Genomic DNA, 17,578 nt, shown 5'->3' with positions numbered 1-17,578 from the left:
ATTTATGGCTGTTAAAATTTTAGCTTCTGAACTGAAGCATCCTTGCAAGGCTTTGTAGACTCAACACATTCAATCTATACCCGTCCATACTGCTCACTGTGTTTCATGTTTGAGATTGTCCCTCACTCCCTCTCGGCAGACAGGCCTTGGGTCTGCCCACCCAGTGACTGCTCGCTGGGAGGTCATGTTCCAGCAGCGCTGAGCAAAGCATCTCCTCATCCCCATGCAGGAACACCAAGCGCACAGCAGAGGTGTGGATGGATGAATACAAGCAGTACTACTATGAAGCCCGACCATCTGCCATTGGGAAGTCATTTGGAAGGTAAGCTGCCCCCAAACCTCGTTAGAGGAGCTGTGGTAAGCCACTTGCTAGCAAGAAGTAGTTTTTGGGTCTTCTCTGTGACTAAGTGTGGGAAAAAGAGATGCTCTGGAAGGCTGGCTTGCCAGGGAGGTTGCAGCTTGAGTGTCTGACTAACAAGGTTTGCTTCTAATTTACTTTATTTTTCCCCCAGTAACCCTGCATAAATCATTTGTTAGCAGAAGGCCAAAGGGATCTGTAATGAAATTAAAAGGCCAGACATTTTAATCGGATAGATAAGAATATTTTCTAACACAGCATGCAGCTGCTCTGGAAATGTGAGCTGTGCAGTTACTAGAGCTTGATACAAAGTTCCTGCATGGATGCAGAATCCTGGGGCAAGCACAGCTAGCTGGCACATGGGGCAGGTTGCACTTGGTGCACTCCCCTGTTTCCTGATGAGTGAATGAGTGGTTTGCTTGGTTTACAGGGCAGGAGAGAGCATGGCCAGTGATGAGACATCTCATTTAGAAAAACAATCTGGTTGTGACTCATCTCCAGCACCTGCTGAGCCCACTTCTCTGCAGAATTGTGCTCCTTACAGCATCTTTGCTAAAGCTGTCTCCAGGCCACATGGGATTCACTGTTATGGGCTTAAGCATTCTTTGTGACCCAGAAGTCAGTGATGGACACGAAAACCTGGGAAGAGGGGAGAGCTTGCTCTCTGTGCTAATGAACACCTATAACTACCAAATAAATGTAAAAAATCCCAGGAGTGGTGTACATGTGTGGGTTATATCTGTGGGTTACTTCTGCCTGTGAACAAGTGACTAGTGTTGTATCAGCTTAAGGACTTGGCAAATGTGGTTGTATCTCAAATGTATAGCTACATGCACTGAGTAATGATGCGTCTCCTGCGTATTTGATGACAAGCAGGTTTGGTCTGACCCACACACAGTTTTTTGTTGTGCATTGTGCTTTATTGTCTTGATGCATTACATATTTTTGTACAGATAGCTTTGCCTACCTAATTTATCTGTCTTTGAGCTGACCACAGCAGCTGGGCTCGGGCCAAATAGCAAGTAACCCTGCTGTTTATGAAGGAAAATGGACTATTGCACGTTGAACATGGATATATTACTATTATGGTTTAGGGTGAAAGCCTGCAGTTCTTATTCACACAGACTTCCTAGTGGCTTTACTGGCAGCATTGGCTAAATAAGAGCTGGAGCAGAGCTGTAGGATTTGATTTCAGGCAATTTCTAGACCTGTAGTAACAGCCTTGAGAACCTACATTAAATCTAGATTTTAGAATGCAAATGCCTCTGACATCACCACTGTGAACTGGGCCTAAAATGGACCTTCCTTTCCCACAATTTTGATGTGAGTATAGGATCTAAGTACATTCTTCTGAGGTGTGGGCAGTACAGTGGCCTCTGTGGGCTGAGCATGGCAAGGAGCACGGATACAGTTAAAAGTCCTTCCCAACAGACAAGTGTAGTGGTATAGCTTGAAGAAGAGAGTCCCTAGTGCCACTGCCTCTCTGCTCTTTTTCATCTCAGGTCACTGCTAGTGCTCTGATCTCAGCAACAGCTAGGTGGAAGAATGAGTAAGGGGGAAAAGTCATATAGTCTCCCTCAAACCTCCTGGGTCATCTTTGTTGTTCCCCTCCCTCCTGTTCACTACCTTATTCTCAACAACCTGCCTGTGTTTCCAGTGTTGCAGACCGAGTGGAGCAGCGACGCAAACTGAACTGTAAATCCTTCCGGTGGTATCTGGAGAATGTCTACCCCGAGCTCAAGTGAGTCAGTTCTCTGCTTGTAGAAATCTCTGAAGGATCTGGGAGGTGGGTCACAGTGAGAAGCTGAGCCTTGGTGGCAGCGGGCAAAATTGAGACTTCTGTTTGGAAAAGGTTTTCCTCTGTTCTTCCTTTTGGTGAGAAACCTCCTGTGATTTTCTGGCTTGTATCATCGCAACAATTCTGCAGAACATTTGTTGCTCCTGCCTCTGGGAGCCCTCTGCTCTACCCCATACAGCTGTCCCTCAGAGATGTGCAGCAGTGGTATTTTCAGAGGTGCGGGATGTAGACAGATGCCAGAGCACTACATCCCTCCGTGTTAAGGCTTGGTCTCTGCCTGTCCAATGCTCTGCCTGGAGGTAGTTGAGCCAAGTAGAGCTGGGCAGCCTCAGTGCAGAGGTGCGGGTGGTTCAGAGAAAGCCCTGGTGAATGCCAGAAGCAGCTGTGCCTGTGGCTTCCCCTGCCCCGGGTCAGGATGCAGTAGTGCTGTGGCACTGCTCTGCTGGGAGGTAGCCTGGGGAGAGCTGTGTCGTTGGCGCTTGCTAGCTAACACACCCTGGCAACACATCCTTACATCTCAGTCAAGCAAAGTCTGTAGCTAACATGGGTCGACGCTAAAACATCCAGCTGTCGTCTGGCCTTGAGAGATCTTTCCTGTATTACTACCAATGGGACAGTGAATATGTGCTAACACTGGGGGGAAGACTCTGGAAAAGGGGGAGGCAGAAGCAGGATAAATCAGTGTGGATATGGAATTGTACTGGCAATGGCCTCTTTCAGAAGAGACGTCACACTGAACTGCTTGCAGTGCACCTAAAGCACCTGATGCCTTCTGAAACAAAAGGGTACCAGCCCTCTGAACAAGTTCTCCGTTGGCTTTTGCCTCCTCCAGGCATTTCCGGTGGATAGCTAGCAGGATATTGTTCATCTTCTGCCAAATAAAGGGGACTATGTTTCAGTAAGGGGCCAGTTATGTCCTTCTAAATGTGTGTGTGCGCGCGCTTTGGACATTTCTGTGTATGAAATGTCATGCAACTATCATTTCACTTCAAGGGTCCCTGAAAAGGAGATGATTCCAGGAATAATAAAACAAGGAGGAAACTGCCTGGAGTCTCGGGCGCAGGATACCACGGGGAATACGTTGGCTGGCATGGGAATCTGTAAAGGAACAGTCAGCAATCCACCTGTCACTCAGGTAAGGCAAGCTTCAGTTTGGTGCTTTGCTCCTGCTTCTGCGCTTTTTATTACTGATGAATGAGAAAGCATCTCTGGCCTCAGTGGGTTTGTACAGAGGTGAATGAAGGAAGAACTTGGCCCTGTTAATTATTTTAATAGTAAGCAGGAAAGGAAGTTGTTGCCCATCTCTTAGGGCTCTGTTGGCTCTAACAGACCCAGCAGTTAGGTGTAGAGTCAGAAGGTTTTCATCACTGAAAGGCAACAGGTAGTGCTTGAATGCTCAGGGGTGTGACTAGTCTGTGCAGTGGGCATGCAACCAGGGTTTGAGTCATGTAGCTGTTCCCACTCAGACCGTTGCTTGGGTGTGCTCTGCTTCATTGTCCAACCCATGAGAACTGGTCCTGGGATGTGCTTAGCTAATACCCTGGCATGTGGGTAAGAGATTTTCCCAGGATGAGAAACACTCCTTGGTCTGCCAGTTCAGCTGTAGCTGCAGATGGCTTGAGTTGTGCTGTTTTACAGCTACATCTCAGTATAAAGCCCAAACAGAGTTTAAATAGCCAAGACCCCAACTGCCATAATTTGGTGCAGCTCTCCTAACTGCAGTGGAGCTGTGCTGGTTTGTACCAGCTGAGGATCTGCACCCAGCCTCTTCTTTTGGTGACCAAAAGCGGCAGGGAGGCAGCTTGAGAAAGTTAAGGGTCACAGTCAGATATTTTATGCCAGCAAATACATATTCACATCTGTTAACTGTTGGAAACCAGTTTGCAGCTAGCATTCAACATGCTGTTTCATCTGACTCATTGTTCCACGTCATTACCGTTTGAAATCTCTGAAACTTGCTGCATTTTTTATTTCATCCTTGGGAAGAGTATAATAATAGCTGACAGGGTTGGTTATCTGTCTCGTGAGAGGAGGGGAAAATGAAGTGGCTTATGCTTTATGTGTGCTGGTGATATACGTTAGCCCATGAATATGCTTGCATGTGTTTTCCTTCATCTGACAATCTGTAGGTCCCAGATACCTGTTACAGAACATGTCTGCTCTGTAAAATATGCAGAAGCAGTTGCATGTCATGCAAATCAGGGGTCAGGGTCCTCCCTGCGTTGTAGGCCTAAGTCTGTAAAGCTGCAGAGCAGGGAGTTGCATGGGATCCAAGGTTAATCAGACAGCTCAGATGGTCAGAGGAGCCAGCTTCAGGCTTTGAAATAGTCGTGATGCACCAAGCCTGAGCAAAGACTTCTGATCAGGTGAAGACTGCTGCCATAGTCTTCCCAGGGAGCCTTTGGTAAGAGCTGAACAAAGGACAGAAGTTTTTGAAATACCTGATAGAAAAAACTCTTTCTCCCACGTCTGATCACCATTATGATCCTAACCGAACCTTTGCTTTTCTTATGCCAAAGGAGTGGGTATTCAGTGACCCTCTAATTAGACAGCAGGACAAGTGTCTTTCCATTACCTCCTTCTCTACTGGCTCTCAAATCACACTGGAAGCCTGCAATCAAAAAGACGGCAGACAGGTAGGTAACTGTGCGCCTGTTTTTCATCCCTCCGTTGCCACATACCAGTGTTCGTACATCAGTGCAGCCTGCAGACGCAAACCTAGTACTATCAAAGTGTATAAAAGTCCCTTCCATCTTCTGCATCTCCCTCTCTGGTGTGTTTCATAAGCTGGGATGTATGAGATTGCCCGCAACCAAAGCGAGGAGCACAGACCGCACTAGCGTTTGGGTGTCTGCTCTGCCTGGGCCCTTGGCAGCGTGGTTAGCTCCAGCTCGGGAGCACCCCGACCTCGCTCCTTGGGTATGTTTATCTTCAGCTGGATCAGTGAATGGAAGGAGCACAGCATCAGAGAGGGGTAGATAAGCAGCAGATGCTTTGAGATAGCCAAGGAAAGGGTGGTGTATGCTATCATTTGTTTACTTGTTCAGAAGTGAGAGAACCATGGTTTTTGTGATGTTTTTGGACATGTGAACAGACCTTTAAAACTGATTGTGTGCAACTGATTTGAGAAATACTGACTGACATAAAGCAACGTATGTTCTACCCAAACTGCTCCCTGAGGAAAAATACACAGCAGCAGCGTTCCCAGCAAAATGCGATGTTCCCAGCAAAATGCAGCTCTGTGACTCTTACGCTGTTTCTGAGATGTGCATCCCTGATCTGTCAGGGCACATAAGTCATTTTGCCTTACAGCACAAGGTAAGAGATGGCCTCTGCAATGGCCAGGGTGCCTGACAGAGATGTGATGTGGCTTTTGGTCAGAACTAGGCAAAACACAACAGGTGATGACACAGCATTGGCAGACAGTGGACTGAGCTTGTTTCATTACTAGTTCCTGTGCTTCCCTCTACACCGAGACAGAACACGTTTTCTGTCATCTAAGACTATGCTGGCTTTGTGTTTTCTGACACATCTATTGTTCTGATAGCCCAAAGGCAGGAGGTGGCTCAGCTTGCTACCAGTCCTTAGCAGCATCTTCTTTAGTCAGTACTTTTTAATGCTGTATGACTCTCTGAATTTAGTTCTTCCTGAAATAAAGCACTGAAATCCAGTCTTGCCCACTTATGGAAAGCCTGTGTAGACTTTCCTCCAGAGGGTTGGTTAATGCAGAAATGTCTTGGAGAGTTGTCACCAAGAATACGCTGGGAAAACTCTGAGTTTGGATTACCCTTGCAAAGATATCCCAGGTGGGCTGTGCTTGCCTGCTCCTTTTTCTTGTTGTTAACCATTCACCCCCTTGCTGTGTAATTAGGTCATTTAGCTTCCCCTTAGGTGCCTTGCAGCATTTTTCTCCCCTAGCAGCAGATTGGACCCTAGCAGCTGCCAAAATCAGCTGTCTTTCCCCGCCTCCCCTGTCACTGAAGGACAAGGATCCCCTGAAGGGGGGTGGAGTGCAAGCCCTATTAGTCAGAAGAGAGATTAATCCGCACTAACACAACAAGGCTCATTCTGCTGCTGGAACAGGATTTATTGAGCCTTGATGTGTTGGTTATATAGAGGCTCATTATAAAGACATGCACACACGCTTAAGGATGTGAGCTGTTGTTTTCCATTGCCTTATGTGAACAAACTGCACTTAAATCAAGGACTTGACCTAGCAGATGATTTAGCCAACTGACTGTAAGCAAGGGTTTTATTTAAGCATTGCAAATAATTAGAGACTGATTTGAATCACAGCTGCCATTTGAAACCACCTTGTGGCTGAAGGGGTGAGGCAGGCATGAGGCGAGAGAAGTGCATTTGAATTTTTAATCTAATTTGGGTTGAAATGCTCTGAAATGTTGGGGGTTTTTTTAAGTCCCAAACTCCCATTTCAGATTTCTACTTATAAAGCCAGTTCTGCCTGCAATTTCTCAAGTTTGTTGTGTTCTTGGGGAATGTTGTTATGGTCCCTTCCTTCCATAAACACAACGGCAATTGTTAATACTGACATTGGATTTTAATTAGCTCGAAGTCAGTCAACTTTGCAAACTATCCCATTCTCTCTCCTCCATCTCTTTTCTAGAGGGGCCACCTGCATCTAATGCAACGTTTTCTGCTTACTTTGGGAACTGACTCTTTCTCTGCCGGGTCCTAGCTAGAGTGGAAAGTGAAGCTAACAACTTTTATGGGGGTCATCTGAGAGTGTATGTCTGGGCTGACAAGGCATGTTTCTGGCAACAGAGAGCCAGGACAGAGAGGAGGGAGTCTTGTTCTTCCTGGATTGGCAGCTTGCAGTAACCACTGCCTAGGATGTCACCCAAGCCCAGCTCCTGATATTTGGGAGGTTGAGTTTAAAGGAGATGGCCGCTGCTATAGAAGCTTTAAAGTGTGAAATGAAAGAGCAAAGCTGGAGGGAAGAAACTCCAGTTGCCCTACAACCTGCCCGTCTCCCCATGGATACTCCCAGCCCAAAACGTGAGTGCTGGGGGCAGAGCAGTGTTTTCAAACTACACATGGGTGTAGCCACTGCTCAGTTCAAGTGGGCTTCTCAGAAAGTCAGAAGGCCGGAGTGGGAGTGGAGGAAGGGGAGTTGAGCTACTTCAGAGAGGTGGAGGTGGCAAGCAAGAGTAGGTGATCTGAGTGGGAAGAGGTGAGCCTGGGCAACGTGCATCACACCCACAATATCTTAAGAGGAGACGGTGGCATGATCAAAGCCTAGCTTTGAACATCTCTGGTGTCACTCTCATTGGAGGTCTGTGGCAGAAGACATTTGGTCTTTTCTGGATCTAGACTTCATGCCTTTGTCTGAGTGATGCAAAAGCGAGATTTCTGACAAAAGATGGGGCACGTGATGCCTGCGTTTTTTAGTGTCACCAGAGCAGATTGGTTAGATCCTTACGACAATACCATACTAAATCTGTGCCCATGCTATGCAGCTGTAGTGCATTAAGCATGTCCACAGGGCAGATAATTTTTTTGTAATTTTTGATTGCTAGCAACAGTCCAGCTAACATACCTGTAATACTCTAGCGGAGGCTTTATGGTATTATGAGCTGTATCTAGAATATTACTTCAAAGTAAGTCTAGAACTTTGCAAACAGGGGGCTACGAGACAATGGTCAAAATTTAGATAGTTTTTGGTTCTGTCAGACTATTCTCCCTTGGGTTGAAGGGAACGAGGAACAAAATTTATTTGGCATTATGATCCCGTTGATCGTTCAACAGCAACAGCTGGCACTGCTAGCAGAAGACCAGCCAAGAGCTATTCTGCATAATCAGAACTAGATTTGAAACCAGATGGATGTTGTCCATAATGTTATTTGGAGAATAGCATTTTTTAGTTGAATGCACAATAAATTATTGCCTTTAGCTTTGGTTTTGGCTCTGACTGATGATGAGAGTGGTGTTTTAATTTGTATTATAGTGAGGACAAATAGAAGGCAAAGTGAGAGTCAGACACTAAAACAGGAGAATGAAAATGAGAAGCACTGGAACAGTATTTCCCAACAGAACAAGAAGCATGCTGAGAAATCCTATTTAACAGCCATGTTTCATTAAAATGTGCTGAAGGAATGTGACCCCAGCCTGAAAATGAGGACACGAAGTTTTCTTGTGAGACAAACAGTATTTGAAGTCCTGTGTGCCTTTGGACGTGATTGCGAATTTTTTCCCACCTTGCTTCTCAGTGTATCATATTACCCGGAGTGCAGACAAATGCAACTTTATACAGACTATCAGAAAAGAGGAGTGAAAACCTGTCTGTTCTTGAAGGCCCTGACTTTTGATTACCCTGAAATATTACACTAGTGTAAACACTTCCAGCTGTTGTATATATTGGGTAGAAGAGGACTGGCTATTTCTGACTTTTCTCTTAGTAATTGCACATGGAGTGCTTCTATCTAGTCACCTCAAAGTACTTTACAATATAGGTAAGAAAGATGGGGAGAGAGCTTTACAAAAGAGTGGGGAAATTTTTGGTCAATATTGGGAAAGAGGATCAAGACACAATATTTAAAAGAAAATACGGATTCTTATGTTTCCATCTCCACTCCAAACCTGCTGTGACCAGTAAACTGTGTTATCTCCATCTGCACAAGAAAGGGAGACCAGGGAAGATTTTCAAGCCAAAATTATTCAGATTGTGCAATGCTTATATCTTCCAAAAGCTTTCCTTTCAAGCACAGGCCAGTAATAATGTCTGGGTGTGGGAGAGGACTCCCTGTGGTGTTTGGCTGTGTATGCTGGAGGTGTCTGCTCTGTTTCTTTGGGTTTTTTTTCCTAAAGATGGGCATCATTGCTGTCATTTAAAAGTTAGCTGTCCAGGCTCCCCTTGTGGTCTGTGGAGAAAGCTGGGCCCTCCCAGGAGATGCTTGTACCTTGGACCCCTCCATAAGTATGTCACAAGGTGGTTAGTTTAGAGTACGTTGCCCAGCTCTGAAGTGGCTGACGGGTGGGAGATGAGCGTCCTGTCTCCTGTTTCCAACCCATTCCTACTGCCCACCCTCCACGAGGGTCTGAGATATGATGTGTCCCTACAGGGTGAGGTGTTGGGCTGTCCTTGGTAACCCTGTGGTCTGGCAGTCAGACAGGGGGGGGTCTTGTGAAATGTTCAGGTGAAGTCAGGGGAGTTGCTCTGGTATCTCATGGAGGGCAGCAGAGCACAGTTTCTAACCAGAAAGTGTAGAATGCATCATTTTGAAAATACCACTTCCATGTGAGACGACGAGCCCTACTTTGGCTTTTACTGTCAGTATGCTTTGTAATAGTTCCATGCATGGCACCTCCCTGCAGCCCAGATGAGCCTTCTTTTCAACTCTTGTCACCTTTTAAGTGTTTCTCCTCCCCCTCCCACATCCTTGCCCCATTTTCTGTTGAATATAGGGATCTGGGGTGACTTAAAACACTAGGCTTTCCAGTGATGTGGTTAACTGAGAAGCTGATTGATTGGTGTAGTTTGGTAGCAGCAGAAAATGTGCTCTGGTGAGTGTTTGCTGATGTCTTGCTGTGTCTGTTGCTGTAGACTCTGCAGACATCACAGTGGGTACCTGCTCAGCATGGAGGGATGACAGTGAGTAACATTAGCGAGCTTCCCCGGGGGGCTGGGTTTCTCCTGAATGGCCAGAGAGGAGAAGAAAACCAATGTCTCTTGGTAATTGCCCTTGTCCTCTGTCTCAAATCTCATAACAGCATACTCCTTTACAGCAGGGTCTTCTTATGAGCTATGGGGTGCATGCGAGAGATGGCTATGGGGTGGGTGTTCTCTAGCACATGCACAAAGGAAGGCAAAGGAGGAGGCTGGGAATTCAAAAGTACAGAGATGCGGGGGGAGGATGGAGGGCAGGGACAGTAGGTGTGCTTTGGAGAAGGCCAACAGGCTCTTCACTGAGGTGTCTGTGGCCCTGGGAAACAGAGGTGGGGACGCCATTGTGCAGAGACTGCGCTAGCTACGCACAGTGTGCTGCTTTCCAAGGGAAAAAGACCTCCTGCTTTCCACTCCATCATTACAGCTGCTGCTTTATGGTATTAACTCTTCCTCAGCTGTTTGCAGGGAGGCTTCTGCCAGATGAGAGCCAGATGGCTCTGGGACCTGCACAGGCACTGGGTTGCAGCAGCTGCTGAGGGCATTGCGGCGCACAGACTGTATTGTATCTTCCTCTCCATCTTCACTACATTCCTTTGCCCCCCTGCCTGTTTAAACCAGCTTCATCCTGCTGCACAAACAGCTCTCCTTTAGTGGTATCCTGTCAGTCACGGCTAGCAGTGCTGGCAAAGTGATCCTGCCTCTGATATTTAGTCTTGAAGGAATATGTGACACAGGAGCAACAGATTACTCTGGACTTTGCTACTGCCCTGCCCTGCAAGAAACATAATGAGCACGCAGACGTGGAGGAGAGCTGCCAGCAATATGTGAACATAACTGGCTATCGGAAGCCACACAGCATGTGGCAATCTGTTTGCTGTGTTACCCAAGAATTAAACCGTAGGTAGGTTTTGACATTGCCTGGATATTGCAGAAAATTTTTTATTCCCATTGCATATCATTTCTGCAACAGCCTTGAGATCCGTCAGTGCTGTCTAGCTGTTTCTTTTTATTCATCAGTCTCGTGGGTTAGCCAAAACGTCCTCATAGTATTCCTAAGCTGTTTACCGAGCACCCAGACCCTAATTCTAACTGGGTCATCTGTGTGACTGAAGAGAGCAATGGGAAAACCCCTGAAGCCTGGAGCACTCAATCCAATAACCTGCTGATCTCAGCTGTGCCCCACTGGAGGGAAATGGCAGAGCCTCACCTGGGAGATCCCAAGTCCACAGATGTGTTTCTACTTTTTCCTCTTCACTGTCGGCCACAGTGGTCCCAGTTCTTTCCAGCAGGGATGGAAGGTACAGCCCTTTCCCAGCAGAATTTGCGATTCAAAGTTAGGACATAATGTTTTGTTTCCTGGAAAGCAGCACAACCAAAGTGGACCTTCAGGAAACGGTTGCATATAGGACCCTGGGGATATGCTCTGAGGGAAGCAGACCCAGAGGACAGCACTGCAGAAAGCAGAGCGATATGTACCGAGAAGCTGTCAAATGGACACTTATAAACTGAAATGTTGGCAGGACAGATAAGATTACGAAGAAGAGACAGCTGAGAAGTGTGCAGAGTTATGAAGAGCTTTCAGTGTAGTGCTGATAAAAATCTTGAATTTGATGAGAGGAGAGATGAGGAGACATGGAAGAGAGCGAGCTATGATCTAGTCAAGCAGCAAGAAGTGTGATTGTTGCTTTCTGTGTATGGATTGCTTTCCATGTTGGGAGAGCTTTCAATGCTTTGCTTTCTATGGATTGGAAAGAAACCACAGAAGAATTTTGGGTTTTGACAGGTATCTGGGTGCCTGGTGATGCAGGACAAAGAATGGCAGGGAAATTGTGAATATAATATGCTTTTGAAAATGCTATTACTTGCTGATTTTTGTGTTGGTTGCCTTCTAGATGCTTCTGAATATCTAGCCCTGTAATTCAGCTAAACTCAAAACTCCAGGTGTGATTAATACAGGCAATCGGTGGTTTGGAGATGCTGCCCATACCCAGATTTTCAGTCTTCCTGGTTGTTGGGGTTTACTTGAGGTTTATGCTCAACCTTTCCCCTTCAGCTTGGAGGCAAAGTTCCCTGGTGTAATGGAAGTAACAGCATATTTCTTCTCTGTCTTCTCACAGAAGTGGAAGATGAAAGGCAGTTTCATTCAGCACTTTGTCAGCGGTCTCTGCCTGGAAAACCTGACTGGGAGAGTGGTGACCAACCCTTGCCAGGCAGATGTACCTGGCCAACAGTGGGAGCTGCTACAAGCAACATGATGGTAGCACAAAGATGTCCTTGTTTCTTTGTGCACTAGACTTTGGGAACAGAGGGGGATCGGGAAGGAAGGAATGGTTTTGTATGTCTGACCCTAAATGTTTTCATTGTGCCCATCAGCAAGCCACCATTTCAGCTGAGCACTTGGTGTTTTTGAGCTTTTCAGAGAAGAAGCTGGGGGTGAGAGAGAGATGAGGAGAGTTATTGAAATCTTCCTGTTGTCTGTTGTCTGAAGTTCTCCTTTGTAGCTGATGTCTGTGCACCGCTGCACCCAGAGAAGGAGGAGGACCCAGCCCAATACTCAGAGTGACTGGAACTGCCTTACATCTCTCCCCACCCGTTCCTTTCTCTGCATCCAGAGTCCAGGACCTTCAGTCCAACAGCTTAAATGATGCTTATACAAACTTTGATAGCTCTTTGGCTTCCCTGGCTTTTCACTCAACATTGTGCATCATTTATGCATGTGTGTCTCTCAGTGAGGACTGGCCAGAAGAAGAGTCATTGTGGTGAGTGGAGGGGCTGAGAAGGAACTAGCAGACCTTGAGGGCAGGTTTGTAACCGTTTTGTGGTGGGCCCGTTCCCTCCTCTGCCCGCAGTAGCTGCCCTACAGCCAAATGGCCTGAGGTTGGGAAATAGGCCACAATGCTGACAAGAGAAATGGAAAAGGGACAGTCTGTTTTAGCAGCATAACCAGGGATTGTTCTGGGGACTACTCCCTGCTGAATTCTTGCTTCCAGATGTTTACAGGTGGAAGGCCAGCCCTGCCTCCATGAGCGATGCAAGGTCGCAGGCAGCCCAGCTGCACCTGGGTTCAGAGTACCACACTCCTGCGGAGCTGCCCAGAGGCAGGGGCCGACCCCTTGGGATGATGGGGAAGCTGGGACGGTTCTCTGGCTGCTCTTCCTGGTGCTGCTGGACACTGCCCACTGCACCCCACACCGAAGGTGATACACAGAGCTGTGTGGGCAGCGCACGCTGATGGTGCCACCGCACTTGGCTCAGGCCTGTGGCAGGAGCCCACCCCGTTCCCTGCTGCGAGAGGCAGAAGGGGACAGCCCCTAGGTCACCGCAGGCTTCCTGCTGCTGGTTGGGCGGGAGCACAGCCCTCTCGCTGGCTCTCCGGCTCTGCGTGGCCCTTGCGAACACAGCCTGGCATGACAAGCCACCCAGTCCCTCTGTCTAGGTGCTTTCCCCCCCCCCCTCGGAAACAGGAAGTGAAAAGGCCTGGGCTGCTCCATTTGCGACGCCCGGCTCTCCTCGCAGTGGGCACCTTGGGGAGGTTAGCTTGTGAAGCTGGAACTACCCCCTGCACAAATGCTGCCACAGTACAGGCCTGTCCTGAGAGATCTCTCCTCTGTGTTCTGGAAATAGCGAAGACAACTGGTGTCTCTAGCTAGCATCCCAGTCCTGCTCCGTTACCAGTCAGCTGTAAGCCAAGTGTGGGTTTTCAGACCTGCCAGGGGAAGCTTACCTATTGAAATTTAAAAATAATAATAATAAAAAAAAATCCCCACAACATTACCTTTTCCTGATAGATCTGTTAAATTTTCCTCTTGGAGCTAGGTTCTGTAAATCAATCTTCCTCTCCAAGAAACCAGATGGTGAGGCTACCTTCAGCAGGCAATCGCTCACCCGGATCCTTTCTGATATGGTGTAAAAGAAACAGGATGTCTGTTTGGATTCTGAACAGCTGGCTGCTGTTGATCATGCTTGTGTCCCTTTTTAATTCTTTCTCCTATGTTGGTGTTAGCCCAAACAGTTGACAAAAGAACAGATACTGTTCTTCATACATTGCATGTGCTCGTGAGTCCTTGTGTGAGAACTAGATGATTTGTTTTCTGTTCTCAGTTCATTTATTTAAAAAATGAAATCAGCCAGGGGGCTGGAGTTCTTTTCCTGTTTCCCCCTTCACTTTGACATCAGCTCACCATCTTGACACTGATTAACCAGATGAATGACCCGTGTGCACTGTGAAAACTCAGGAGGCCGTTCCCTTTGGCCCCAAGCTTGCAGCAGCATGGAGCAGCCGCACTTCTGTGTGGGAATGGGGTCACTGACTCTGCAGAGATTTCTCTTTGTCTACAGAGAGGTGCTTTGGGCCTGAACCGCTGAGGCCAGGAGAGAGCAGAGAAGGAAAGAAAATAGCCTAGGAACAGAAAGAGGGCAGGGCAAGCAGACTCATCAGAGGGGAGAGATGCCATCCTACTAGCAACTGCTTTTATAAACAAGATTGTGTGGGAGATGCTACTACCAGAACAGCATCATTAGGCAGTAGGAGACAAGAACAGTCAAGCTCTCACATACCTGGCTTGAAAAAAGTTGATGCAAAGGCAGATGAAACGCCGTTGAGCAGTTACTGTATGTAAGCTCTGCATACAATGAAGTGCTAAGGGATTACGTATTTTCATCAAAATGTATCCTAAATGGACCATGTGAGCTTCCCCCATTTCACTCTCCAGCAACTTAAGGGTTGCAGCTAACAGCATGTTCACTCCTCCACCACGTACTGCTACCTTCCTTCTTGCTCCCACTCTGTGTGTGCAGCTTTCTTGCAGTTCCTGCTTCATAACCGTGCTGGGACTAGGCCCCAGCTCCTCTACAAACAGTTCTCCTGACTGCTGCAGACCACAGGAGCCCTGCTCACAGGCAGTCTCCAAGCTTTGGGCCAGCCTTGGTTCAGAGGGCTCTTAGCACACTGGCTGCTGCCCTTGACTTTGTGCTTGGCTCCAGTGGTGGAGGTTGCTGATGGCTCCCGAAGCAGAGGTGCCTGGACTAGCTGTGTTGGTTCCTTCCCGCTTCTCACCACCTGGCAGGGGGGAACTGGCGTCCATGTGGGGCTGTAAGCTCGGGCATCTGAAGCTTGGACACTCTTCTTGTTCAGGTGCCCCGGCCTGGGGAGAAAAGGGGAAAGATGGGCATGTGGTAGATGTCAATAACTTAAATTGCCCCTGGAGTTAGGGGCTATGAGAGCCCTAACTCTACCCGGGTTTGGACATGTTCTCCCCGCTGCTTACTCCGCTGTCAGCTAAAGCACTGCTCACAGGATCTTCCTGTAGGCCCAGTGCAGTCCTTCCTCCACCTCATCTTCCGGAAGCCATTGATTTCCAGTGGATTTTAGCAATTGCTGAAAAGGAGGTGCATTACAAAAGGCTGCTTTCAAGTGTGGGAAAACTCAACTTCTGCTCAGAATAAACAAAATCTTGTCTGAATTCATTATTGGCGTACCTTCCATTTCCCTTGCACTGAAAGGAAGGAGGAGCGGTGTTATCTGTGCTTTTTTCCCCAAGGGCCACACAGTGCCATGTTTTGGAACAGGACTGCGGTGGGGTTTTTGAAAGCAAACTGGCTGATCCCTCAAATTTGGCCCAACAATTTGGTTCTTTGACAGTCGAACAAGCAGCTGCTCACCCTTGTTTTTCTGTTTACTTTAAACAGCCCCCTAGACTGTCAAGACAGACTTTGCATTGGTAATACCTTCTAAGAAAGCTGTTATTGTATCAGATCATCCAATGTAATTTTGTGTGCTGTGAACCAATGGGGGTTTATTTAAGAGGAGCTGAAACTACTGTTGTACAGAAATCAATTTCAAAAGGTTTATTTTCCCCACTCAGTTGTAAGTTGCACTTTGCCAGATGTAATTTATGTGGAACCCAGATTTGTTTTCCCTTTTCTTGAAGAAAGCATGTGCCAGAATCTGTTTAATGCCTGGAATAAAATCCACTTTGAAACAAGTGTTTCAGCCTGTTCTTATTCCCCCTTACCTCCCATCGGATAAAAGCCTCTATCCTTTCTTGCCTGATCCCTGCTTCTGTCTCTCACTGGGTTTGTCCCCCCCAGACCTACCTACCCCAGTTCTTTGCATGGGTTCCTGGGTTGCTTCTAGAGGGATGCTGAGGGAGCTGACGGAGAGATTTCTAGGATACAGTGGCTTATCAGTTGAAAACAGCTGAAGCAGCCCTCCTGGGCTGGCTAGGCGGGAAGGTATCCCTCCTGGCAAAAGTTAAGAGCAGTTAATGGACTGGCTTTTACATGCTGAAAGTAATAGCTGGGAGTGGGGGGGAATTAATTCTTCCAGTAACTCCCTCCTTGATCTTTTCTTCAGGCTATCAGCCTGCCTATTCCTTACTGAGCCTCCCAAAGGTCTTTCTTCTGCCTCTAGCTTGAGGGCAGGGAAGCATCACCACCTGCAGATGCCTCCTAGCCTGTGCCTTGCTGGGCCTCAAATACTGTGACCCCCCCCAGGTAGGCTGGTAAACTTTCCTAATCTCACCTTATTAAAAGAAAAAAAAAAGCTCAGCCAGCAGTGTCAATTTGGAGGCTTTGAGTTTAAAATCAGGGTTTAACTGCCTGCTAGTTCACCTGCAGAGGCTTTTTCAAACCAGGATCAGCTGGGTCTGGCTGTGCAGAAAGCAGCTGTGCCAGAGCCTCTTTCTAGGGAAGGAGGGTGAAGGTGGGCTGGAAGTTAGCTGGTGTGGGGGAACCTGTGCTTCCCTGTGCTGCCTGGTCACGTACCTGGTGTTTGAGTGCTGTGGAACTCAGTAAAAAGGAGAAGAGTTGGGGCTTTCTCTCTTCACGCTGCTTCTGTCGCAGGACATCAGCTGGGCTGTGTGCCCGGAGTCCTGCTGTGCATGCCCTGAGTAATGACCACTGTAGTGCCCTAGAAACCAGGAGATTCTCAGGCTGTAATGATGGCTGGGAAGGCTTTAATTAGTCCTGTCTAAGGAAATGAAATATTGATCTTCTGATGAGTCGCACTGGGGGAGAGGAAGGGAAGTGAGGGATGGATTCCCCTCTGAGAAGGATAGGGTCAGACATGCAGGGAGCTGGCGCTTAAATGAAGTAGAGAAGATTTTGGAGTAGAAACAGTTGCCATCAAAGGGGGCTAGAACCAACTGTGGGGAGAATTGTAAGGGAGTAATTTCTCTGCAGGACATTAAAAATGTAGAAGCACCACATCCACAGCAGTCATGCAGTTGGGTCAAATCCAATAAATGCTTTGTCTCAAGTGTTGTTTGGATTTGTTGTGGGTTTGGGTTTTTTTTACATATTCAAATAGTTCATTTTAGCACTCACATAGCAGATTATTTTCTTAGAAACAAAGATGTTCTCCAGGCTACGTTCAGTAAGAGAGGTGCTAGGAGATCTTTTTCTGCAGTCTGTTAAAAGGGACTTGCTTGATAGAAAGACGGTGTCTGTTCTCAAACCCCTCTGCTGTTGGGCTGCAGGGGGTGTTGCAGTGGGTATCGCTGTCCCTCTAATGGAACATTTTCAATGTTTTAGAAGTACATACTAATTGCAGAAGCGCCTGGAAACCTGGCTGCTGCCCTTCCCTCAGGCAAGCATCCTAATACACTTCTTGTATCCTTTCTCTTTCCTCCTATTCTGCTTGGCCAACACAGCTGAAGAGCTCCTGTATCCCTCCCTCTTAGGGCGGCCTAAGATTCATTGCTTGGTTGTGACTTGTGAGCATTTAAACAGAAGCAAAGATGCCCCAGAGAACTGCAAATGTTGAAATTCGAAGTTTAGATCTACCTGAAACAAAACT

At 47.3% G+C, this 17,578-nt stretch overlaps 1 protein-coding gene across 2 annotated transcripts in view; it reads left to right on the top strand.

The window, feature by feature from the left end:
• The window catches only part of GALNT16 (polypeptide N-acetylgalactosaminyltransferase 16), an 82,182-nt gene extending 66,417 nt beyond the window's left edge, over positions 1-15,765 (top strand). For both annotated transcript variants that reach the window (XM_075425834.1, XM_075425835.1), the window contains exons 11-15: positions 230-322; positions 2,016-2,099; positions 3,150-3,291; positions 4,676-4,792; positions 11,898-15,765. In XM_075425834.1, the coding sequence (XP_075281949.1) occupies positions 230-322; positions 2,016-2,099; positions 3,150-3,291; positions 4,676-4,792; positions 11,898-12,035 (574 nt within the window). In that variant the 3' untranslated portion in view covers positions 12,036-15,765. The remainder of the gene's footprint in view (positions 1-229; positions 323-2,015; positions 2,100-3,149; positions 3,292-4,675; positions 4,793-11,897) is intronic.
• The last annotated feature ends 1,813 nt before the right edge of the window (positions 15,766-17,578 follow it).

Source organism: Opisthocomus hoazin, chromosome 7 (genome assembly GCF_030867145.1).
Source record: "Opisthocomus hoazin isolate bOpiHoa1 chromosome 7, bOpiHoa1.hap1, whole genome shotgun sequence".
Lineage (NCBI taxonomy): Eukaryota > Metazoa > Chordata > Aves > Opisthocomiformes > Opisthocomidae > Opisthocomus > Opisthocomus hoazin.
Note: the sequence above shows the minus strand (reverse complement) of the source record. Positions and strands in the feature narration are given on the sequence as shown.